This window comes from Babylonia areolata, chromosome 34 (assembly GCF_041734735.1).
Source record: "Babylonia areolata isolate BAREFJ2019XMU chromosome 34, ASM4173473v1, whole genome shotgun sequence".
Lineage (NCBI taxonomy): Eukaryota > Metazoa > Mollusca > Gastropoda > Neogastropoda > Buccinidae > Babylonia > Babylonia areolata.
In genome coordinates this window covers 17,473,449-17,497,975 of record NC_134909.1, presented here as the reverse complement: position 1 = coordinate 17,497,975, position 24,527 = coordinate 17,473,449, and the positions used below count along the sequence as shown (strand labels likewise).

At 44.1% G+C, this 24,527-nt stretch overlaps 1 protein-coding gene across 1 annotated transcript; it reads right to left on the bottom strand.

Annotated features, from left to right (window-relative positions):
- Positions 1-3,555: 3,555 nt before the first annotated feature.
- On the bottom strand, positions 3,556-23,852 carry LOC143277638 (calexcitin-2-like). The gene is made up of 6 exons (XM_076582525.1): positions 23,587-23,852; positions 13,961-14,013; positions 12,486-12,596; positions 10,714-10,846; positions 8,029-8,126; positions 3,556-4,642 (listed from the first exon to the last, which is right to left on the bottom strand). The coding sequence occupies exons 1-6, from the start codon at positions 23,642-23,644 to the stop codon at positions 4,517-4,519; spliced, it is 579 nt and encodes a 192-aa protein (XP_076438640.1). The 5' UTR covers positions 23,645-23,852; the 3' UTR covers positions 3,556-4,516.
- Positions 23,853-24,527: the final 675 nt, after the last annotated feature.

Genomic DNA, 24,527 nt, shown 5'->3' with positions numbered 1-24,527 from the left:
TAAAAGCCCACTCGTGTGCAGCACATACGGAGTGGGGTGCAGATAAGAAAACCCTTTTGCACCTCTATAGAGCACTTGTCCGTTCTAAACTTGATTATGGTTGTGTTTCTATGGTTCAGCAAGACCTTCCTACCTAAAGATGCTGGACCCTGTTCAGCATCAGGGACTCCGACTTTGTTTGGGAGCTTTCCGTACTACACCGGTACATAGTTTATATGTGAACGTGGGAGTTGCAGCCCACGAACAAAGAAGAAGAAGAAGACAAGAGTAAGAATTGAACCACAACATCCTTACAGTATTGGCAGTTGAACGCCTTGACCATTCTGCCATCTTCCTCCCTCCAAAACGTAAAGCATCGGACAAACAACAGCTGCTTGTGCTTGTCTGTTTTTGTTTTTTTCTTCTTCTTTTTTATATCATAATTATTATTTATTTATTTATTTATGTAAGCTTATCAATTATTTATTCACCTTTTTTTTTTCTTTTTTTCTTTTTCTCAAGGCCTGACTAAGCGCGTTGGGTTACGCTGCTGGTCAGGCATCTGCTCGGCAGATGTGGTGTAGCGTATATGGATTTGTCCGAACGCAGTGACGCCTCCTTGAGCTACTGAAACTGAAACTGTCTGTTGTGGACATCATTTTGTTTGAAACGAACTTGTTCTTCCATCTCTCTGTGACACTCCAGTTCAACTTTCTGCTCTTTTTTTTTCCGCTCTCTGTCTCCTCTTCTCCCTCCCCCCCTCCCCCCTACCCCCCCCCCCCCAACCCCTCACAGACGCCAGCAGTCGACCAGAGAGAGTTAACAAGCAGACGACACAGGACCACCAGAGAGACGGCAACAGGATTTAAATGGTTGGTTTATTCCGGAATGCAGGATCACATCGGGGGGGGGGGGGGGGGGGGGTCAACACATGACAACCAAACAACAGGAAGCGAGCGTCGTGTCGTGTCTGCCATCGCTGTCTGCGTGTCCGTGGATGATGGAGGCGATGATGACGATGATGATGTGCGTGACAAGGAAGAGGACAGAAGAGAGGGAAGAAGAGGAAAAACAGGAGGAAGACAGTATCTAAAAGACGAGAACTGGACAAAAGATGAGTACCGAGTTTTTTTGTTTTTTTGTTTTTTTTGTGTGTTTTTTTTGTCCCATAATTTGTACCTTCTCAGTGGCATTACTCCCATGCCGCTTAATCTGAATCATCCCACTTCCACCTCCACCCCCGCCCCCCCATACAACAGCCACACTCGGGTTCATCTGTCGCAGTCCCAGCAGTTCCCAGAAGTCCACGGGGAACTATCTATAGATGTTAGGTCGTCGCCAGGGGGCCACACACCAGAGGAGACCCTGCAATGCTGCTGAGTCACTTCGGTGGTGTTCAGTAGTAGCGCCTGTTCTGATTCAGGGTGCTTAGAACACCACCTGCTAAGGCTCTTAAGAGAATCACATCCGTTTAACAGTTGATGATCCTTTGAACGGATGACGACAATGATGATGATGACGTAAGGAGAAACAAGCACACACACACACACACACACACACACACGCACAAACCATGAAAGAAACTAAAAAAAATAAAATAAAATAAAATAAAAAAAGATGGTAAGAAGTAAGGCATAGCCTGACACCAAACCACAGGTACTACTAGATCTAGCTTCTTTTCTGATGACACAAACTGGGAGGAAAATTGTTGTTTTGTTCTCATTCTTTCTTTCTTTCTATCTCTTTGATTCTTATTAATAATGGTTTGCATCAAAAACCTCGTGGCCGGGGGGGGGGGGGGGGGGGGGGGGGGAAGTGACGTCAGTTGTTTTTTAGGTCACCCCCATGTGCGTGTTTAGCCTCCCATTTTGTTTTTGTTTATCGTCACCGTCTTTACACGTTTCATTGTTTTTGTTGTTGTTGTTTCCTTTTTTTTCTTTCTTTTTTCTGCAATGATTGGCAGTTTGGGAGAATAATATATGATCCCTTTGTTTTATTTATTCGTTTTATATGCCTATATTGTTAATTCACCTGGCATGGACTGACAAAACAAAATTAATGATGTTGCATATTCCGGTGCAGTAGGCATGGGTTTTTTTTTCTATATAACACGCGTGTGTTGTTTTTTGTTGTTGTTTTTGTTCTAAACATGCATATCGTTTTCTCCAGATACACACATGTTGTTGTTGTTGTTGTTGTTGTTTTCCAGACACATATGTGTTGTTTTTCTCCGTGTACACACATGTTGTTTTCTACGTGTACGCACATAATCTTTTTCTCCTTTTACACACATATTATTTTCTCCGTGTTTTTCTCACATATTGTTTTCTTGTTGCTGAGTTTTGTTTGGGGGTCAGTACCCATCCTTCCTTTAACTCTTTCCATACGAACGGCGAAAGAGACGACGTTAACAGCGTTTCGCCCCAATTACCATCATCAAAATATTGCAAGCGGAAGGCTCTTATACTGAAGAGGTGAATGTTGACAAAGAATATCACAATTCTGACGACGGAAGCTAAAGGTTGGGTCATTCAGACACCCACTGGACATCCGAGGGGTCTGTGTAGAGGAGAAGAGAGGACTGGCCGTACGGAGTGAGTTAATGAGTGTAACAAAACAACAGCTTTCTCCTCTCCCCTCTGTTCCCCCTCCTCCACCACCTTACCCTCCATTCTTCTAAATTTTCTTCTTCTTCTTCTTGTTTTTCTTCTATTAGGCCAATTACTTTGGTGATAATAAATTTAATCTCATGTTAATATTGATATTAGCATTATTTTACTATATTATGTACTGTTTGTTTATTTGTTTTATTTCATTATTACATTACTTACTGTTTATGCATGTTATTTCATACAAGTCATAATATGGTTCATCTGCCGTCATGATAAAATTGAAGTGCAACGTTGTGAGCACAGTATAAGCTTTAAGCTTGTTGATGCTCTTTTGTCATTCAATGCATTGTAATCATGTGTATTGTTGAATAATTAAAGTTTATTTAAACCAACAGCTTAGTTATCACTCTGTAAGATCACTGCGTTGAATGAATACATGAAAAGTTCTGCAGTGTGAGTCAAGAAAGCACAGTTCCATACAGCGAGAAATATGACCAATGTACAAATATATTATCTTCACTATTCTTCCATGGCACATTATAATTTTTTTTTTAAAGCTATAGTCAGTGCGCATTTAGCCATTCGCTATCTGTGTGCTGTTAGCATCCACAATCACAGGTTTACAGTAGGGAATATTCTTTTTATTTCGCCACTGATGCGGAAATAGATTGGACTTGGAGGTGATGGGATGGTGGCTTTGATTAATGCAACAAAGGCTGCCTTTCCTATTCCTTGAGGGGGAACCGTCCTTTTAGACAACGTGACAACACTGGCTTCTTTCATCCCTTCACTTTAACAGAGGACAGTTATCCCTTCACATTATCAGAGGACTCAGTCATCCCTTTTGCTTTAACAGAGGACATAGCCATTCCTTAACTCTGACAAGAGGACACAGTCATTCTCTCACTTTATAACCGAGGACATCAGTCATTCCTTTTACTTCAACAGAGGACACAGTCATTCATTTTCTTTCTTTCTTTTTTTTTTTTTTTTTTAACAGAGGACACTGTCAATTTTTTCACAGAAGACACAGTCATTCATTCACTTTAACAGAGGACACGATCATTCTTTCACTTTAAACGGAGGACACAGATCATTCCTTCACTCTTAACACAGGACACAAACACTCCTTCATTGTTGTCGTCGTTGTTGTTTTTTTTACAGAGGACGCAATTATTCCTCCTTTTACTTCAACAGAGGACAACAAAGTGACAACCCTGGGCCACACAACAACAAGCCTTCCATCAGAGAAACAAACATCTGTCCCATGTGTGACAATGAGGATGCGAAATTGTTTGGGTTCCTCCCCCTCCCCCTCCCCCCGCCCCTCCCCTCCCCCCCTTCCCCCCTCCCCCGGGTCCTTGACGTGAACAGTAACTTACCAGGGGGCGGGGAAGGGAGAGGGGGGGGGGAAGGGTGAATGGGAGGAGGGAGGCAGGCTGTGGTGGGTGTGTGGTGGTGAGGGGGCGGGGGGGGGGGGGGGGGGCGGGGGAGGGGGCGTAAAAGAAACAAACACTCATCATCAGCGACATTCCCCGACTATGAGCAAACAGATAAAAAAAAAAAAAAAATTAAAAAAAAGTATGTACATTTTAACACACACAGGGTGTGATCAGATACAAGTGATCTTATATATATATATATATATATATATATATATATGTATATATGTATATATATATATATATATATATATATATACAAAGTTTAATCGTTACAAATGCGTCAAAACCTATATCTGGCTACGTCACTCATACTTGGTTTTAAAAATAAATTAAAAAAAAGAAAAGAAAAAAAAAAGCACCTGGTTGAAGGAACACATCTCACAGCGCATCGTGGAAGAGAAATGTCGAAGATGATGAAGACCACTGGTGGAGGAAGGTCAAAAGTGCAAGTGAGAGTGGTTGCCATGGTGATGAGGACGTTCAAGAAAAATCGGTCTTGACGAACAGGTTGTTACCAGGCTTGCCCTCCTCCTCGGACATGAAGAAATCTTTCCACAGATCGTGAAACTTTTCTTTGGAGATCATATTGCCCTCGGAGGCGGACTCCTGGAAAAAAAAAAAAAAAAAAAAAAAAAAATGACGACAGCAGCTGTGATACGATGATGTTCAATAATCATGCAGATAAGAGCTATTGTGAGCCGGATGTCAACAAGCACGTTGTCATGGTGATTCTAACCCTGATGACAACAGACAAGCACGTTGTCATGGTGATTCTTACCCTGATGACAACAGACAAGCACGTTGTCATGGTGATTCTAACCCTGATGACAACAGACAAGCACGTTGTCATGGTGATTCTAACCCTGATGACAACAGACAAGCACGTTGTCATGGTGATTCTAACCCTGATGACAACAGACAAGCACGTTGTCATGGTGATTCTAACCCTGATGACAACAAACAAGCACGTTGTCATGGTGACGGCGATTCTAACCCTGATGACAACAGACAAGCATGTTGTCATGGTGACGATTTCATCTGACATTGATGACAACAGAGAAGCACGTTGTCATGGTGACGGTGATTCTAACCCTGACGGCAACAGACAAGTACGTTCACAGGCACAGAACACTGCTGTGTGGAAGATCCAAGCATGGCGATCAGAACCCTCTGAGCACAATGGTAGTCAGGACGACTCCAGTTGTATATACATCACAGGACATGCCGCACATGGCTTGTCTGACCTGACCTGACCTGACACTGTCTGACCTGACCTGTCACTGTCTGACCTTACCTCACAGTCTGAACTGTCAGCCTCTGACCTATAACTCTCTGACCTGTCACTGTCTGGACCTGTAACTGCCTGACATTGATCCATCAATGTGTGACCTGTCGCTGTTGGACCTTGACCTGTCGCTGTCTGACCTGTCACTTTCACCTTGACCTATCACTGACCTTTTAATTAATGTGTCACTATTCTGACCTATCACTATCTGACCATACTTATCACTGTCTGAGCCATTGCTATTTTACCTAGCCTGTCACTGTCTGACCTATCACTGCCCGACCTGTTGCTGTCTGACCTTTGTCTATCGCTGTCTGACCTGTTACTGTCTGACCTTTGTCTATCGCTGTCTGACCTGTTACTGTCTGACCTTTGTCTATCGCTGTCTGACCTGTTACTGTCTGACCTTTGTCTATCGCTGTCTGACCTGTTACTGTCTGACCTTTGTCTATCGCTGTCTGACCTGTTACTGCCTGACCTTTGTCTATCGCTGTCTGACCTGTTACTGTCTGACCTTTGTCTATCGCTGTCTGACCTGTTACTGCCTGACCTTTGTCTATCGCTGTCTGACCTGTTACTGCCTGACCTTTGTCTATCGCTGTCTGACCTGTTACTGCCTGACCTTTGTCTATCGCTGTCTGACCTGTTACTGCCTGACCTTTGTCTATCGCTGTCTGACCTGTTACTGCCTGACCTTTGTCTATCGCTGTCTGACCTGTTACTGCCTGACCTTTGTCTATCGCTGTCTGACCTGTTACTGTCTGACCTTTGTCTATCGCTGTCTGACCTGTTACTGTCTGACCTTTGTCTATCGCTGTCTGACCTGTTACTGTCTGACCTTTGTCTATCGCTGTCTGACCTGTTACTGTCTGACCTTTGTCTATCGCTGTCTGACCTGTTACTGTCTGACCTTTGTCTATCGCTGTCTGACCTGTTACTGTCTGACCTTTGTCTATCGCTGTCTGACCTGTAGCTATCTGACCTTGACCCATCACTGTCTGACCTGTTACTGTCTGACCTTTGTCTATCGCTGTCTGACCTGTAGCTATCTGACCTTGACCCATCACTGTCTGACTTTCTATCTGACATGAATCTGATCTGTCACTATCTGACAACCTATCACTGCACGGCCGCCGATATTTTCTCCCCCTCCACTAGACCTTGAGTGGTTGTCTGGACGCTAGTCATTCGGATGAGACGATAAACCGAGGTCCCGTGTGCAGCATGCACTTAGCGCACGTAAAAGAACCCACGGCAACAAGAGGGTTGTTCCTGGCAAAATTCTATTGAAAAATCCACTATAGCAAGAAGTCTTAATAAATAATGAATAAGATAGGGCAAACAAATGAAACTGCACGCAGGAAAAAAAAAATCCAAAAAAATGGGTGGCGCTGTATTATAGCGACGCGCTCTCCCTGGGGAGAGCAGCCCGAATTTCACACAGAGAAATCTGCTGTGATAAAAAGAAATACAAATACTATCTGACCTTGACATATCGCTGTCTGACCTGACCTTTCACTGTCTGACCTTTCGCTGTGTAACCTGTCACTGACTGATCTATAACTGTTTGACCTGACATGTAAAAGTCTTACCTGGGTTACGCTGCTGGTCAGGCATCTGCTTGGCAGATGTGGTGTAGCGTATATGGATTTGTCCGAACGCAGTGACGCCTCCTTGAGCTACTGAAACTGAAACTTACCTGTCACTGTCTAACCTGTCACTGTCTCTGACCTGACCCATTGCTGTTGCACCTGTCTGACTTAAGACTGTCTGACCTGACCTAGCACTGTCTGAACTGTAACTGTCTATCATTGTCTGACCTGTCACTGTCTGACCTTGACCTAGCACTGTCGAACTGTCACTGTGTGACCTCTCTGATCTGTCACAGTCTATCACTGTCTGACCTGTCACAGTCTGAACTATTACTGTCTGACCTTGACCTATCACTGTCGAACTGTCACTGTTTGACCTCTCTGACCTGTCACAGTCTGAACTATTACTGTCTGACATGTCTGTATGACCTCGACCTATCATTGTCTGACCTGTCACTGTCTGACCTTGTCACTGTGACCTATCACTATGACCAGTCACTGTGTGAGCTGTCACTATCACTGTCTGACTTATTGCCTGACCTTGACCTATCACTGTCTGACTTATTGTCTGACCTTGACCTATCACTGTCTGACCTTATCTATCACCACCTGACCTCAACCGCTGCTCTGAGCAGCAGTGTCTTGGGCGTTGCGTTCCACTGCCAGTTTCAGAGAGCAGAGTGGACTGCACTTTGTCCTCTGACGGCACCCACGAAAGCGGAGTATGGCTGCCTACATGGCGGGGTAAAAACGGTCACACACGTTTAAAGCCCACTCTTGTACATAAGAGTGAACGTGGGAGTTGCAGCCCATGAACGCAGAAGAAGCAGAAGAAGAAGAAGAAGAAGAAGCCCTCTGACGGCGCTGACCTCGTTTGGTAAGAACAACCTGCCGCCCTTGTGTGTGTGTGTGTGTGTGTGTGTGAGCGCGTGTGTGTGTGTGTGCGTGTGCGTGTGTGTTTCATAACTGTCGACCACCATTTGCAAGTATTTTTGCGACACAAGTAAAACACATGACTGGGAAGAGAGGTGAACAGACAGACAGACAGACAAACAAACAGACAGACAGGCAGGCAGAGAGACAGAACCGAGGGAGGGATCAGCTCTTTGAGTTACCTTCAGAAGTTCTTTGAAAGCGGTCTTGCTGTCATCCGCAGAATGCCCCAACAGGGACTGAATGTCAATGAATTCTTCTTCGTCGATCATGCCATCACCTGACCGAACATAAAGGATCGTGCTTGTCTTTCACTTTATCCATGTAGGCGGTGTTCGTTATGGGCAAGGGCTCCTGTCTGTTTGGGACTGTGTAGTTAGTGGTGTGTTTGTCAGTGGACTGCGTAAAAAGATGTCTGTTTGTCAGTGGACTGTGTAGTCAGCAGTGTGTTTGTCAGTGGACTGTGTAGTTTGCGGTGTGTTTGTCAGTGGACTGTGTAGTTTGCGGTGTGTTTGTCAGTGGACTGTGTAGTTTGCGGTGTGTTTGTCAGTGGACTGTGTAGTTAGTGGTGTGTTTGTCAGTGGACTGTGTAGTTAGCGGTGTGTTTGTCAGTGGACTGTGTAGTTAGTGGTGTGTTTGTCAGTGGACTGTGTAGTTAGTGGTGTGTTTGTCAGTGGACTGTGTAGTTAGTGGTGTGTTTGTCAGTGGACGTGTGTAGTTAGCGGTGTGTTTGTCAGTGGGCTGCTTAGTTAGTAGTGTGTTTGTCAGTGAGCTGCGTAGTTAGCGGTGTGTTTGTCAGTGGACTGTGTAGTTAGTGGTGTGTTTGTCAGTGGACTGTGTAGTTAGCGGTGTGTTTGTCAGTGCACTGTGTAGTTAGCGGTGTGTTTGTCAGTGGAGTGCGTAGTTAGCTGTGTGTTTGTCAGTGGAGTGCGTAGTTAGTGGTGTGTTTGTCAGTGGACTGTGTAGTTGGTGGTGTGTTTGTCAGTGGACGTGTGTAGTTAGCTGTGTGTTTGTCAGTGGACGTGTGTAGTTAGCTGTGTGTTTGTCAGTGGACGTGCGTAGTTAGCTGTGTGTTTGTCAGTGGACTGCGTAATAAGATGTGTGTTTGTCAGTGGACTGTGTAGTCAGTGGTGTTTTGTCAGTGGACTGTGTAGTTTGCGGTGTGTTTGTCAGTGCACTGTGTAGTTAGCAGTGTGTTTGTCAGTGGACTGTGTAGTTAGCGGTGTGTTTGTCAGTGCACTGTGTAGTTAGCGGTGTGTTTGTCAGTGCACTGTGTAGTTAGCGGTGTGTTTGTCAGTGGACTGCGTAGTTAGTGATGTGTTTGTCAGTGGACGTGTGTAGTTAGTGATGTGTTTGTCAGTGGACGTGTGTAGTTAGCGGTGTGTTTGTCAGTGGACGTGTGTAGTTAGCGGTGTGTTTGTCAGTGGACGTGTGTAGTTAGCGGTGTGTTTGTCAGTGGACGTGTGTAGTTAGCGGTGTGTTTGTCAGTGGGAGAGCATAGTTAGCGGTGTGTTTGTCAGTGGAAGAGCATGTGTTTGTCAGTGGAAGAGCATGTGTTTGTCAGTGGAAGAGCATGTGTTTGTCAGTGGGAGAAGCATGGTTAGTGGTGTGTTTGTCAGTCGGAGAAGCATGGTTAGTGGTGTGTTTGTCAGTGGCAGAAGCATGGTTAACGGTGTGTTTGTCAGTAGACGTGTGTACCGGTGTGCTTGTCAGTGGACGTGTGTAGTTAGTGGTGTGTTTGTCAGTGGACGTGTGTAGTTAGTGGTGTGTTTGTCAGTGGACTGCGTAGTTAGTGATGTGTTTGTCAGTGGACGTGTGTAGTTAGTGGTGTGTTTGTCAGTGGACGTGTGTAGTTAGTGGTGTGTTTGTCAGTGGACGTGTGTAGTTAGTGGTGTGTTTGTCAGTGGACTGTGTAGTTAGCGGTGTGTTTGTCAGTGGACTGTGTGGTTAGCGGTGTGCTTGTCAGTGGACGTGTGTAGTTAGCAGTGTGTTTGTCAGTGAGCTGCGTAGTTAGCGGTGTGTTTGTCAGTGGACTGTGTAGTTAGCGGTGTGTTTGTCAGTGGACTGTGTAGTTAGCGGTGTGTTTGTCAGTGGACTGTGTAGTTAGCGGTGTGTTTGTCAGTGGACTGTGTAGTTGGTGGTGTGTTTGTCAGTGGACTGTGTAGTTAGCGGTGTGTTTGTCAGTGGACTGTGTAGTTTGCGGTGTGTTTGTCAGTGGACTGTGTAGTTTGCGGTGTGTTTGTCAGTGGACTGTGTAGTTGGTGGTGTGTTTGTCAGTGGACTGTGTAGTTTGCGGTGTGTTTGTCAGTGGACTGTGTAGTTGGTGGTGTGTTTGTCAGTGGACTGTGTAGTTAGCGGTGTGTTTGTCAGTGGACGTGTGTAGTTAGCAGTGTGTTTGTCAGTGGACGTGTGTAGTTAGTGGTGTGTTTGTCAGTGGGAGAGCATAGTTAGCGGTGTGTTTGTCAGTGGAAGAGCATGTGTTTGTCAGTGGATGAGCATGGTTAGTGGTGTGTTTGTCACTTGTAGAAGCATAGTTAGCGGTGTGTTTGTCAGTTGTAGAAGCATAGTTAGCGGTGTGTTTGTCAGTGGGAGAAGCATGGTTAACGGTGTGTTCGTCAGCGGATGGGCATGGTTAGTGGTGTGTTTGTCAGTGGATTGGCATGGTTAGTGGTGTGTTTGTCAGTGGGAGAAGCATGGTTAACGGTGTGTTCGTCAGCGGATGGGCATGGTTAGTGGTGTGTTTGTCAGTGGATTGGCATGGTTAGCGGTGTGTTTGTCAGTGGGAGAAGCATGGTTAACGGTGTGTTCGTCAGCGGATGGGCATGGTTTAGCGGTGTGGTGGTGGCGGTCAGTCAGTGCACACCCACCGTTGGCGTCGTTGGCGAAGAAGGTGAACTCGATGTAGGACTCCTGCCACTTGGGGAACTCCTTGCCGGCCTTCACGTTGGTCAGGGTCCGCTTCCACATGTCCAGCCACTCCTGCTGTGTCACCTTGCCGTCCTGGGCATCACGTCAGCATCAGGTCACACAGGGTCAGACACCAGTGCACGCGAGAGAGAGAGAGAGAGAGAGAGAGGAGGGATGTTGAGTGGTTTGGGGACGGGCGCAATAGCCGAGTGGTTAAAGCGTTGGACTTTCAATCTGAGGGTCCCGGGTTCGAATCTCGGTAACGGCGCCTGGTGGGTAAAGGGTGGAGATTTTTACGATCTCCCAGGTCAACATATGTGCAGACCTGCTTAGTGCCTGAACCCCCTTCGTGTGTATATGCAAGCAGAAGATCAAATATGCAAAGTGTCACAGGCATATTCACGTGTTAAACTGTGTAGCCTGTGGTATAAAAGCGTCACAGGCATATTCACGTGTTAAACTGTGTAGCCTGTGGTATAAAAGTGTCACAGGCATATTCACGTGTTGAAGAGTGTAGCCTGTGGTATAAAAGTGTCACAGGCATATTCACGTGTTGAAGAGTGTAGCCTGTGGTATAAAAGTGTCACAGGCATATTCACGTGTTGAAGAGTGTAGCCTGTTGTATAAAAGCGTCACAGGCACATTCACGTGTTAAAGAGTGTAGACTGTGCCACAGGCATATTCATGTGTAAAATTGTGTGTGGCCTGAAGAATAAAGTGTCACAGGCATATTCACTTGTTAACAGTGATATAAAGCAGGTTCCCCCCACCCCCCTGAACCCCCCACCCCACCCCCCACCCCTGAACGAAGAAGAAAAAAAAAAGAAAGAAAAAAAAAGGAGATTCCTGGCCCTCCCTCAGTGTCACCGGTGTCAACCCAAAATTGATACCCAACTCATATGTGTCTGTGAGGAAGATTCCTGGCTCTGTCCTCAATGTTACCGGTGTCAACCCAAAATTGATACCCACATTATTTGTGTCTGTGGGGAAGATTCCTGGCCCTCTCCTCAATGTCACAGGTGTCACCCCAAAATTGATACCCCACCTTATTTGTGTCTGTGGGGAAGATTCCTGGCCCTCTCTTCAATGTCACCGGTGTCAACCCAAAATTGATACCCCACCTTATATGTGTCTGTGGAGAAGATTCCTGGCCCTGTCCTCAATGTCACAGGTGTCAACCCAGAACTGATACCCACCTTATAATTTATTATGTGTCTGTAAAGAAGATTCCTGGCCCTCTCCTCAATGTCACCAGTGTCAACCCAAAATTGATACCCCGCCTTATATGTGTCTGTGAAGAAGATTCCTGGCCCTCTCCTCAATGTCACCGGTGTCAACCTAAAATTGATACCCACCTTATATGTGTCTGTGAGGAAGATTCCTGGCCCTCTCCTCAATGTCACCGGTGTCAACCCAAAATTGATACCAACCTTATATGTGTCTGTGAGGAAGATTCCTGGCCCTGTCCTCAGTGTCACGGTGTCAACCCAAAATTGATACCCGCATTATTTGTGTCTATGGGGAAGATTCCTGGCCCTCTCTTCAATGTCACAGGTGTCAACCCAAAATTGATACCCTACCTTATATGTGTCTGTGGAGAAAATTCCTGCCCCTCTCCTCAATGTCACCGGTGTCAACCCAAAACTGATACCCCACCTTATATGTGTCTGTGGAGAAGATTCCTGGCCATCTCTTCAATGTCACCGGTGTCAACCCAAAATTGATACCCCACCTTATTTGTGTCCGCCTCAGACCTCAGTCCCTCCCAGACGACGTCCAGAAGTTTCTTGGCTTTTTCGAAGGATTCTGCGTTCTTTCCCCAGTGGTGGATTGTGCCCACTTTCTGCACATACACCAACACAGACATATATGTACACGTGTGTTTTGAGTGTGTGTGTGTGTGTGTGTGTGTGTGTGTGTGTGTGTGTGTGTGTGTATGTGTGTGTGTGTGGTTTGTGTGTGTGCCCACTTTCTGCACATACACCAACACAGACATATATGTACACGTGTGTTTTGAGTGTGTGTGTGTGTTTGTGTGTGTGTGTGTGTGTGTGTGTGTGTGTGTGTGTGTGGTTTGTGTGTGTGCCCACTTTCTGCACATACACCAACACAGACATATATGTACACGTGTGTTTTGAGTGTGTGTGTGTGTTTGTGTGTGTGTGTGTGTGTGTGTGTGTGTGTTTGTGTATGTGTGTGTGTGTGGTTTGTGTGTGTGCCCACTTTCTGCACATACACCAACACAGACATATGTGTACACGTGTGTTTTGAGTGTGTGTGTGTGTGTGTGTGTGTGTGTGTGTGTGGTTTGTGTGTGTGCCCACTTTCTGCACATACACCAACACAGACATATATGTACACGTGTAGAGTGTGTGTGTGTGTGTGTGTGTGTGTGTGTGTGTGTGTGTGTGTGTTGTATGTATGTTTGTGTGTGTTGTGTGTGTGTGTGTGCGTGTGCGTGGTGTGTGTGTGTGTTTGTTGTTCTGTGTGTGTTGTTTTTTTGTGGTGTGTGTGTGTTTTGTGTGTTGTGTTGTTTTGTGTGTGTGTGTGTGTGTGTGTGTGTTGTGTGTGTGCGTGCTGTGGTGTGTGTGTGTGTGTGTGGTGTGTGTGTGGTGTGGTTCGTTCTTTGGTTTGCGTTTATGTGGGAGTGTGTGTTTATGTGTGTTGTGTGTGTTTGGTTGTGTATGTGTGTGTGTGTGTGTGTGCGGTGTGTGTATGTGTTTGTGTGTGTGTTGTGTGTGTGTGTGTTTGTGTGTTGTTGTGAGTGTGTGTGTGTGTTTGTGTGTGTTGTGTGTGTGTGTTTGTGTGTGTTGTGTGTGTGTGCGTGTGTGTGGTGTGTGTGTGTGTGTGTGTATGTGCGTGTGCGTCTGTGTGTGTGTTCTGTGTGTGTGTGTGTGTAAAATAAAGAGATGTTACCTAATCCCACTGCCCTGTGGAAACTTTGGCGAATCTTGGAGAAACCACTGTACACGTACACACGCACGCACGTGAACACATACATTCATACATACATACAAACAGTGTTCATGAAAAAGGATTTCAAATATTTGAACCCCCCCCCACCCCCACCCCCCCTCGCCCCCCCCCCCCTGCCCCCCGCCCCCGAAAAAGTATTAAAGTCAATTAAACGTAAGTATCTTTTAAAAAAAACAAAAAAAAACAGTATGAATATACAAAAAAGAAATAAAAGAAAACACAGCCACTGACTTGCAATATGTCATTGAAATCTTCTTGGTCAATGATGCCATCTCTGTTGGAATCTGTAAAACAAAAAAAACAAAACACTCAGAAATATCAGTTAACACATTACTAACCAGTCCACTAACCAAGCGAGGTAAGTGTTGATCACTGTGACTTCCGTCAACTGCGATGCGTGAAGAGTAATTAGGTACCCCCTGAAAACGGAGTATGGCTGCCTACTTGGCGGTGGGGGTAAAAACGGTCATACACGTAAAAACCCACTCGTGTACATACGAGTGAACGTGGGAGTTGCAGCCCATGAACGCAGAAGAAGAAGAAGGGTAATTATCACCGTTAATATACCAGCCCGTGACCTTCACAGCCACTTGAGATCCTGGCAATGATTCAGGTTTTTTCTGGGGCTTTTTGTTGTTATTTGTTTGTTTATCAAAGGGGCTTCAGTGCGTTCAGGAAAATCCTTATACGCTACACCACATCTGCTAAGCAGATACTTGACCAGTAGCAGCAGCATCCAACGTGCTTTGTCAGGCATTGAGTGCATGCGTGTATATTTGTGTACCTATCAGAGTGGATTTCTACAGAATTTTGCCAGAGAGACAACACTCTCGTTGCCATGGGTTTGTTTGTTTGTTTTTTTCAGTGCGCCAAGTTGCGTGCTGCACACGGGACCTCGATTTATCATCTCATCCGCGAAAGACTAGATGCTCCGTTTGATTTTCCTGTTAAAGTTGGGAGAAAGGGCGAGAGCGGGATTCGAACCCAGACCCTCTCGGTGGATTCTCTGTATTGGCAGATGAGCGCCTTAACTCTCTCCATACGAACGGCGAAAGAGACGACGTTAGTTTCAGTTTTCAGTTTCACTTTCTCAAGGAGGCGTCACTGCGTTCGGACAAATCCATACAAGCTACACCACATCTGTTGAGCAGATGCCTGACCAGCAGCATAACCCAACGCGCTTAGTCAGGCCTTGAGTGCATGCTTACATATTTGTGTACCTATGAAAGTGGATTTCATTTTACGTAATTTCGCCAGAGGACAACACTCTCGTTGCCATGGGTTCTTTTTCAGTGCGCCAAGTGCGTGCTGCACATGGGACCTCGGTTTATCGTCTCATCCGAAAGACTAGACGCTCAGTTTGATTTTCCAGTCAAACTTAGGAGAAAGGGCGAGAGCGGGATTCGAACCCACACCCTCACGGACTCTCTGTATTGGCAGGTGAGCGTCTTAACCATTCTGCCACCTTTCTCCTACGACGTTAACAGCGTTTCACCCCAATTACCATCATCAAAATATTACAAGCGGAAGTCTCTTATACTGAAGAGGTGAATGTTGACAAAGAATACCACAATTCTGACGATGGAAGCTAAAGGTTGGGTCATTCAGACACCCTCTGGACATCCGAGGATTCTGTGTAGAGGAGAAGAGAGGACTGGCCATACTGAGTGAGTTAAGCATTCTGCCACCTTCGAGGTGATGAACCTGACGCCATTCTCACGCAGTGGGTTTTGAAACCTTGAGAAGTTCGACCAATCGCGAAATGCATTACTCCAAGGTCAAGGTCCAGCTCTGAGCTAAAGCCTTTCATTGGCCAATCGTCACACGCTTTCACACCCAAAATCTCGCGCCCTCCCCTGAACGGGAAACAAGCCAAAACAGGCGTGCAGAAATAACACGTGATCTCGCTGACCTTTGGAATACTATTAATTACGTCAAGACAGCGCGTTGATGTAATGAGTCGAAATGACGTATATTGAACCAAAGAAGATTCTTTGTGTGTGTGTGTGAGAGAGAGAGAGAGAGAGAGAGAGAGAGACTTAAGCTCAAAGTTAATTTCAATGGGAATGTTTCATTTTGCACAGGGGTAGAGAGAGAAGTAGACACAGAGAGAGAGAGAGTGAGAGAATTGGAATTGGAATGGTTTATTCACAATCAGGCCACAGCCCCTAGTGAAGGGGGTATACGTAAACATAATACAACTCAGCGAGAACACATAAACAAATAAGCATTAATATAGACAACAAACCGTGCATTGTATCCGTGTAAATATATAGACAACAAAAAATACGTTATAACTGTTTTACGAAGTAACAATTTCTCTTAATTTGAATGCCTTATATGAGAGAGAGAGAGAGAGAGAGAGAGAGAGAGAGAGAGAGAGAGAGAGAGAGAGAGAGAGAGAGAGAAGGGTGTGAAGAGAAGGGGGAAGGGGCTGAGAATGGATCAAACTCTGTCGGAAATGATTTGAAGTCAAGTTATTTTGCGTTCGAAGTCTTGACTGAACATTCTGTTCTATTATGAACATTTTATTCTATAAATTCCACTTCATTTCGTTAAGTTTTGTCACGTTTACATCGATTTTTTTTTTTATATCGAAAAATATGCGCCAATCAGTTCTATGAATCAATTTGTGCAGTTGAACGTGAGTGACTGGTTCCTGTTAGGGATACCAAAATCGAACCTTCATTTGCTTTAAATCATTGTTGGGAGTCAGCCTTCTTCCCCATTCTCACGTTTCAAGTTTCAAGTTTTAAAAAGTTGTAAAAATTTTGTTATAACAGTGGAGTGTGGCCAGGCTATGGTCAGTTTTTTTGCAAAAAAGCAGTAAAAATTTTTAATAGTGGAGTGTGGCCCATGGTCAGTTTTTTTGTGCTTAAAAAGTAGTAAAATGTTTTGTTATAATAGTGGAGTGTGGCTCAGGCTATGGTCAGTTTTTGTGCATAAAAAATAGTAAAAATGTTGTTTTAATAGTGGAGTGTGGCCCATGCTATGGTCAGTATTTTGTGCTTAAAAAGTAGTAAAATGTTTTGTTATAATAGTGGAGTGTGGCCCAGGCTAGGTCAGTTTTTGTGCATAAAAAGTAGTAAAATGTTTTGTTTTAATAGTGGAGTGTGGCCCAGGCTAGGTCAGTTTTTGTGCATAAAAAGTAGTAAAAATTTTGTTATAACAGTGGAGTGTGGCCAGGCTATGGTCAGTTTTTTGCAAAAAAAAGTAGTAAAAATTTTTAATAGTGGACTGTGGCCCATGGTCAGTTTTTTGTGCTTAAAAAGTAGTAAAATGTTTTGTTATAATAGTGGAGTGTGGCTCAGGCTATGGTCAGTTTTTGTGCATAAAAAATAGTAAAAATTTTGTTTTAATAGTGGAGTGTGGCCCATGCTATGGTCAGTTTTTTGTGCTTAAAAAGTAGTAAAATGTTTTGTTATAATAGTGGAGTGTGGCCCACGCTATGGTCAGTTTTTTGTGCTTAAAAATTAGTAAAATGTTTTGTTATAATAGTGGAGTGTGGCCCAGGCTATGGTCAGTTTTTGTGCAAAAAAGTAGTAACATTTTTAATAGTGGAGTGTGGCCCAGGCTAGGTCAGTTTTTGTGCATAAAAAGTAGTAAAAATTTTGTTTTAATAGTGGGATGTGGCCCATGCTATGGTCAGTTTTTTGTGCTTAAAAAGTAGTAAAATGTTTTGTTATAATAGTGGAGTGTGGCCCAGGCTATGGTCAGTTTTTTTGCAAAAAGTAGTAAAAAATTTTAATAGTGGAGTGTGACCCATGGTCAGTTTTTTGTGCTTAAAAAGTAGTAAAATGTTTTGTTATAATAGTGGAGTGTGGCCCAGGCTATGGTCAGGGTTTTTTTGCAAAAAGTAGTAAAAAATTTTCATAGTGGAGTGTGACCCATGGTCAGTTTTTTGTGCTTAAAATGTAGTAAAATGTTTTGTTATAATAGTGGAGTGTGGCCCAGGCTATGGTCAGTTTTTTTTGCAAAAAGTAGTAAAAATTGTTAATAGTGGAGTGTGGCCCATGGTCAGTTTTTTGTGCTTAAAAAGTAGTAAAATGTTTTGTTATAATAGTGGAGTGTGGCCCAGGCTATGGTCAGTTTTTTTGCAAAAAGTAGTAAAAATTGTTAATAGTGGAGTGTGGCCCATGGTCAGTTTTTTGTGCTTAAAAAGTAGTAAAATGTTTTGTTATAATAGTGGAGTGTGGCCCAGGCTATGGTCAGTTTTTTGCAAAAAAGTAGTAACATTTTTAATAGTGGAGTGTGGCCCAGGCTATGGTCAGTTTTTGTGCATAAATAGTAAAAATGTTGTTATAACAGTGGAGTGTGGCCCACGCTATGGTCAGTTTTTTGTGCTTAATCATTGTGTTCCACCTGTTGGAGTATGGAGGACGACTACAAAATAATGTCTTCATACCCAGAGTAGATATTTCCAAACGCACAACGGCGTCACACAAAAGGCGAGAAATCACAAACCCTGAAAAAGTAAATAACATTTGCAAATCTGATAAACTTACAGCCATTTTTTCCGCCCTCCTTTGAGCATATTACAAAAATCAAAATTTCTGAGACCATGACAAATCAGGTACATTCCTTTCCGTAATTTTTTTTTTTTTTTAATTGATCACATACTTTGGACATTCCATATAAAATGGAATTCATCCCCTATCACAGACATGTTGTTAGCCTTACTTAACTGTAACTCTCATGGTATGGGCCATTGCGTCTCCAGATTTCTATTTCCATGCTGCTGTGGAATGTCGATCTGTTGTGCACACGCTGTTTATGCAGTTAACTACAACTGCTGCAAGCTGTTAGTTAGAACAAAGTGAAACTAATGCTGTGTGTGATTGGGCCTTTGTTCACGCTCAAAACACAAAAAAAAAAAAAAGATAATTAGGTCTTGTGATGTGGATGCGATTAGAATTAATGTTATGGCTCGGCTGTGCAAACTAATTAATTTAGCGAGTTCACACACACACACACACACACACACACACACAGTAAGAAAGACGCGGGCCTGGTGGCCAGGGAGGGGGAGGCGGGCAATGAAGGGGAGGAAGGGGGGAGGGGAGGAGTTCCTATCTCGTGCCAACAACAATGCCAGCTAATGAAAAGCAGCCGACGCCAAGCTTCATTGACGTCAGAAACACGTCACTGAGTGCAGTGCGGAACGTGACGCCATTTGTCAGAACACGTTGTCGCTGATAAGGCGAGCGCTCAACGACTCGGATAATGGGAAACACATTGTGGGGGAACACCTCAGGCTCACCATGACCCTGAGCAATGGAAGACATGAGAATAATGATCATGGCCATGCTTCTTTCGCTACTGCCAACCTCCCTGCCTGCCTGCTTGCCTGCGCGCACGTGCATTGATAACTGTCTTGTCCTTTTTTAGACAGCGCGCGCGGCGACCTGTGACTGCTGCAACGTTCCCCGTGCGTGTGGCTGGGGAGGAAGAGAGTTAATTGAGTGTGGCTGGGGAGGAAGAGAGTTAATTGAGTGTGGCGGGGGATAACTGGACAAGTTGGTTCGGACAATGCGGACGATTCAACTTGGTCAATGCAGACAGTTCAGTCTGGACGATGCACTGCAGACAGTTTGATTTGGACAATATGGAGAGTCTGGTTTGGACAATGCAGACAGTTCAGTCTGGACAAAGTAGAGAATCTGGTTTGGACAATGCAGACAGTTCAGTCTGGTTAAAGTAGCGAGTCTGGTTTGGACAATGCAGACAGTTCAGTCTGGACAAAGTAGAGAATCTGGTTTGGACAATGCAGACAGTTCAATCTGGACAAAGTAGAGAATCTGGTTTGGACAATGCAGACAGTTCAATCTGGACAAAGTAGAGTCTGATTTGGACAATGCAGACAGTTCAATTTGGACAAAGTATTTGTATTTTTATTTGTATTTCTTTTTATCACAACAGATTTCTCTGTGTGAAATTTAGGCTGCTCTCCCCAGGGAGAGTGCGTCGCTACACTACAGCGCCACGCGATTTTTTGTATTTTTCCTGCGCGCAGTTTTATTTGTTTTTCCTATCGAAGCGGATTTTTCTTCAGAATTTTGCCAGAAACAACCCTCTTGTTGCCGTGGGTTCTTTTACGTGCGCTAAGTGCATGCTGCACACGGGACCTCGGTTTATCGTCTCATCCGACTGACTAGCGTCCATACCACCTGTGGAGAGGGAGAAAATATCGGCAGCTCGGCGGCAGTGCCGTGATTCGAACCAGTGCGCTCAGATTCTCTCGCTGCCTAGGCGGACGCGTTACCTCTAGGCCATCACTCCACATCTAAAGAGTCTGGTTTGGACAATGCAGACAGTTCAGTTTGGACAAAGTAAAGAGTCTGATTTGGACAATGTAGACAGTTCAATCTGGACAACGCAAACATTTCGATTTGGACAATGCAAACAGTTCAATGTGGACAACGCAAACAGTTCAGTTTGGACAATGCAGGTAGTTTGATTTGGACATTGCTGGTCAGTTTGAACACGGCAGATAGTTAAATTTGGAAACGCAGTCAGATTAATATCGACAAATTGAATTTGTGGAGTAATGGCCTGGAGGTAACGCGTCCGTTTAGGAAGCGAGAGAATCTGAGCACACTGGTTCGAATTCCGGCACAGTCGCCAGTATTTTCTCCCCCTCCACTAGACCTTGAGTGGTGGTCTGGACGCTGAGACGATTAACCGAGGTTCTGTGTGCAGCATGCACTAACGCATGTAAAAGAACCCACGGCAACAAACGGGTTGTCCATGACAAATTTCTGTAGAAAAATCCACTTTGATAGGAAAACAAATAAAAAAAAGGGTAGGGGTGGCGCTGTTAGTGTAGCGACGCGCTCTCCCTGGGGAAAGCAGCCGAATTTCACACAGAGAAATCTGTTGTGACAAAAAAAGAGTAATATTCATACAATACAGATCAATTTGAACAATGTGGGCAGTTCGATTTGAACAATGCAACAGGTCAATCTGGACAATGCAGACAGATAATGCACACAGTTCAATCTGGACAATGCAGACAGTTAATGCAAACAGTTCAATTTGGACAGTGCAGACAGTTAATGCACAGTTCAATCTGGACAATGCAGACAGTTAATGCAAACAGTTCAATCTGGACAATGCAGACAGTTAATGCAAACAGTTCAATTTGGACAGTGCAGACAGTTAATGCACAGTTCAATCTGGACAATGCAGACAGTTAATGCAAACAGTTCAATCTGGACAATGCAGACAGTTAATGCACACAGTTTAATTTGGACAATGCAGACAGTTAATGCAAACAGTTCAATCTGGACAATGCAGACAGTTAATGCACACAGTTTAATCTGGACAATGCAGACAGTTAATGCACACAGTTCAATCTGGACAATGCAGACAGTTAATGCACACAGTTCAATCTGGACAATGCAGACAGTTAATGCACACAGTTCAATTTGGACAATGCAGACAGTTAATGCACACAGTTCAATCTGGACAATGCAGACAGTTAATGCACACAGTTTAATTTGGACAATGCAGACAGTTAATGCACACAGTTCAATCTGGACAGTGCAGACAGTTAATGCAAACAGTTCAATTTGGACAATGCAGACAGTTAATGCACACAGTTCAATTTGGACAATGCAGACAGTTAATGCACACAGTTCAATCTGGAGAAAACAAGGCACAAAGTATGCCGACGAAAATAAATGTACTGTCACAAAACCAGAGTAATAAACATCAAGACTTTAATTGTTCACATGAGTGAAAGAAGAAATCTTTCCTTCTTCTTTTTCTAAACTTACAATATAACTTTATGTATAAAATTATATGTATGTATGTATGACAGTCAGTCGTGTCCGCCTATGACCATCAGAACAGCAGAGGAGGCAACTTTTGCCCCAAGTATCTGGGCTGGATTTTCGTGGAGAGTGGCTTGCCCAAGTTACATCCCCACTCTCTCGGCCATGAGGGTCTCAGGACAGTCGACATTGGAACGGTTCCCAAAGGCCAACTAGCCCACCAAGGATGCAGCACTAAGAGCCAGTGCAATTTTGCCTCCTAGTTTGAGAGTCATAGTCCTTCACAAAAGACTAAGCTGTAAATGAATTCCATCATAACAGGTAATAAGAATTTTGTTGTTGTTTTTTCTAACTGTCCATACACACATGACTTCTCCGGTCTTTTTCTCGGCACTGGGTTTTGAACAAGTATACACTAAAATGGAAAATAAAAGTATATACTAAACTGGAAAATAGATTATTCGGAATCATTTCAACACTTTCACAATAACAACAACTACAACAAAACCTGAAGAACCCCAACCCCAACCCCAACCCCCCAACCCCCCATAAATCCAGGAACCTACTTTACTGGCAATTTTTGTGCATGCGTGACAGAAACGATGTTACCATTAGTAGATATTGTAACCCATTTTCAGTGGATTTCGACTCTTGCTGATTTTGTGCATTATTTTCCTCAATTTTGATACAGATATAGCCACAAAGCTAACGTGTCACCATCTTGTTTTTTTCCCCGTTTTCTGGTCCCACAAACGGCCATGAAAATGTAACGATTAGGTGCAATAATTTAGGACGCTGAAATAGTATAACTCCCCCAAACAATATGGTATTTAATGTAATGTCCTATTCTAGCATCCTGGATTTTTTTTTTTTAACCTATTGGTTACATTTCTATGGTTTGTGGGACGAAAACAGAAAAAGCAAGATGGTGGCACGTTAGTTTAGTCACTGAATCTGTATCAAAACTGAGTAAAATAACTTACAAAATAAGAGTAAAAAAAAATCCACTGAAAATGGATTACAATGTCTACTAAATGGTAATATTGTTTCATTCATGCACAAAAATAAAATTGCCGGTAAAGTAGGTGCAATAACTTAGGATGCTTAACTAGGACTTTGATGAGTTAAAATCCACTGAAAATGGTTGACATCTACTAAATGGTCATATCGTTTCATACAAGCACACACACACACACACACACACACACACACACAAAAATGCCGGTAAAATAGGTGCAATAATTTAGAATGCTTAACTTGGACTTTGATTAGAATCAAAATCCACTGAAAATGGCTCACATCTACTAAAAGGTAATATTGTTTCATGCAAGCACCAAAAAAAAAAAACACACAAAAAAAGGCCGGTAAAATAGGTGCAATAACTCATGGACTTGACCTGTTTGAACAATTATAAACAACACCAAGTCCAAATCCCATCTCTCCATACAGGTATGCGTAGACTTATTTCAGCTTGTTTTGCAGGAACTCAATTTTGATACAGATTTAACGTGCCACCACTAATCTTGCTTTTTCCGGTTTTGCTCCCACAAACGGCCATGAAAATGTAACGAATAGGTGCAATAATTTAGGATGCTAAAATAGGAACTTCACCCGTTGAACAATAAAGTTACAAACAAGTCCAAATCCTAACTTACCTTACAAGTCTGCGTAGACATATTTCAGCTTATTTCCCAGAAACTCAATTTTTGATGGGGATTCAGTCAGGATACTAAAATAAGGCTTTACCTGTTGAACAATTATTATAAACAACAACAAGAAATCCAAATCCGAACTTACCATACAAGTCTGCGTAGACGTGTTTCAGCTTATTTCCCAGAAACTCAGTTTTGATGGGGATTCAATCAGGATACTAAAATAGGGACTTTTATCTGTTGAACAATAATTATATAAACAACAAATCCAAAATCCGAACTTACTATACAGGTTTTGCGTATACGTATTTCAACTTATTTTTGCAATTTCGATGCGGATATCAGCAGTCAGAATGCTAAACTGAATAAGGACTTTACTTGCTGAAAGATTTATTATAAACACAACAACAAGTCCAAAATCCGAACTTACCATACAAGTTTGCGTACACGTATTTCAGCTTTTTTTCCAGAAATCCCGACAGAGACATGTTGACAGGGAGGAGAGAGAGAGAGAGACTTGCTGGACTCGTTTAGACCGACAACTTCCCGTGGAGAGGAGAGGACAGGAGAGCTTGGTGACTTGAGTGGCCCCGTGAAAGTGATGGTCTATCTGTGTGCTGGATCAACTAGAGATGCTGGCGATGGCACCACGGCTTCTGCTTCCAGCGGGAGATCCAGAATCGGAGTGAATATCAGGCAGCAGCAGGTAAGATAGTGTCCCGTCGGCACTTTTTTTTTTCTTTTTTCTTTTTTTTTTTAGCAGCCACACTTGTTGCACGTGCAGTCGATCGGCTCCAGCGCTGGACGCTAATTGGCTGACTGTGTCACGTGGTGTGCGTGTATGTGTGTGTGAGTGTGTGGAGGGGGGATGGGAGGGGTGGTGTGTGTGTGTGTGTGTGTGTGTGTGTGTGTGTGTGTGTGTGTGTGTGTGTGTGCGTGTGTGTGTGTGTGTGTGTGTGTGTGTGTGTGTGTGTGCATGTGCGTGTGCGTGTGCGTGTGCGTGTGCGTGTGTGTGTGTTATCTCATGGAAACGACAGGCGTTTTTTTGTCAGTTGTTGTTGTTTGTTTTGTCTTGTTTTGTTTTTTCCTGTGATGGTGGGGGGTGGGGGATGGGGGGAGGGGGGGTAGGGAGTGGGGGGTGGGGGGCTAGGGGCGGGGGACGGGTGGGGGGGGTGGGGGAGGGGGGGGGTAGGGAGTGGGGGGTGGGGGGCTAGGGGCGGGGGACGGGTGGGGGTGGGGGTGGGAGGTGGGGATAATGGTTGGCGTAATGGAAGAAGAACATATGTAACCAGTCTCTTCCTATCTTCTCCACGACGGGGCCTCCACTGACACTGCTTCAGTACTGATGCTGAGCTGTCATCTCTATCTTCC

Coding starts and splice junctions, on each gene's coding strand:
- LOC143277638 (XM_076582525.1), bottom strand. CDS start 23,644: ATGTCTCTGTCGGGATTTCTGGAAAAAAAGCTGAAATACGTGTACGCA. Junction 14,014..23,586: donor CGTGTACGCAAACTTGTATG/GTAAGTTCGGAT, acceptor TTTGTTTTACAG/ATTCCAACAGAGATGGCATC. Junction 4,643..8,028: donor CTTTCAAAGAACTTCTGAAG/GTAACTCAAAGA, acceptor TTTTTTTTCCAG/GAGTCCGCCTCCGAGGGCAA.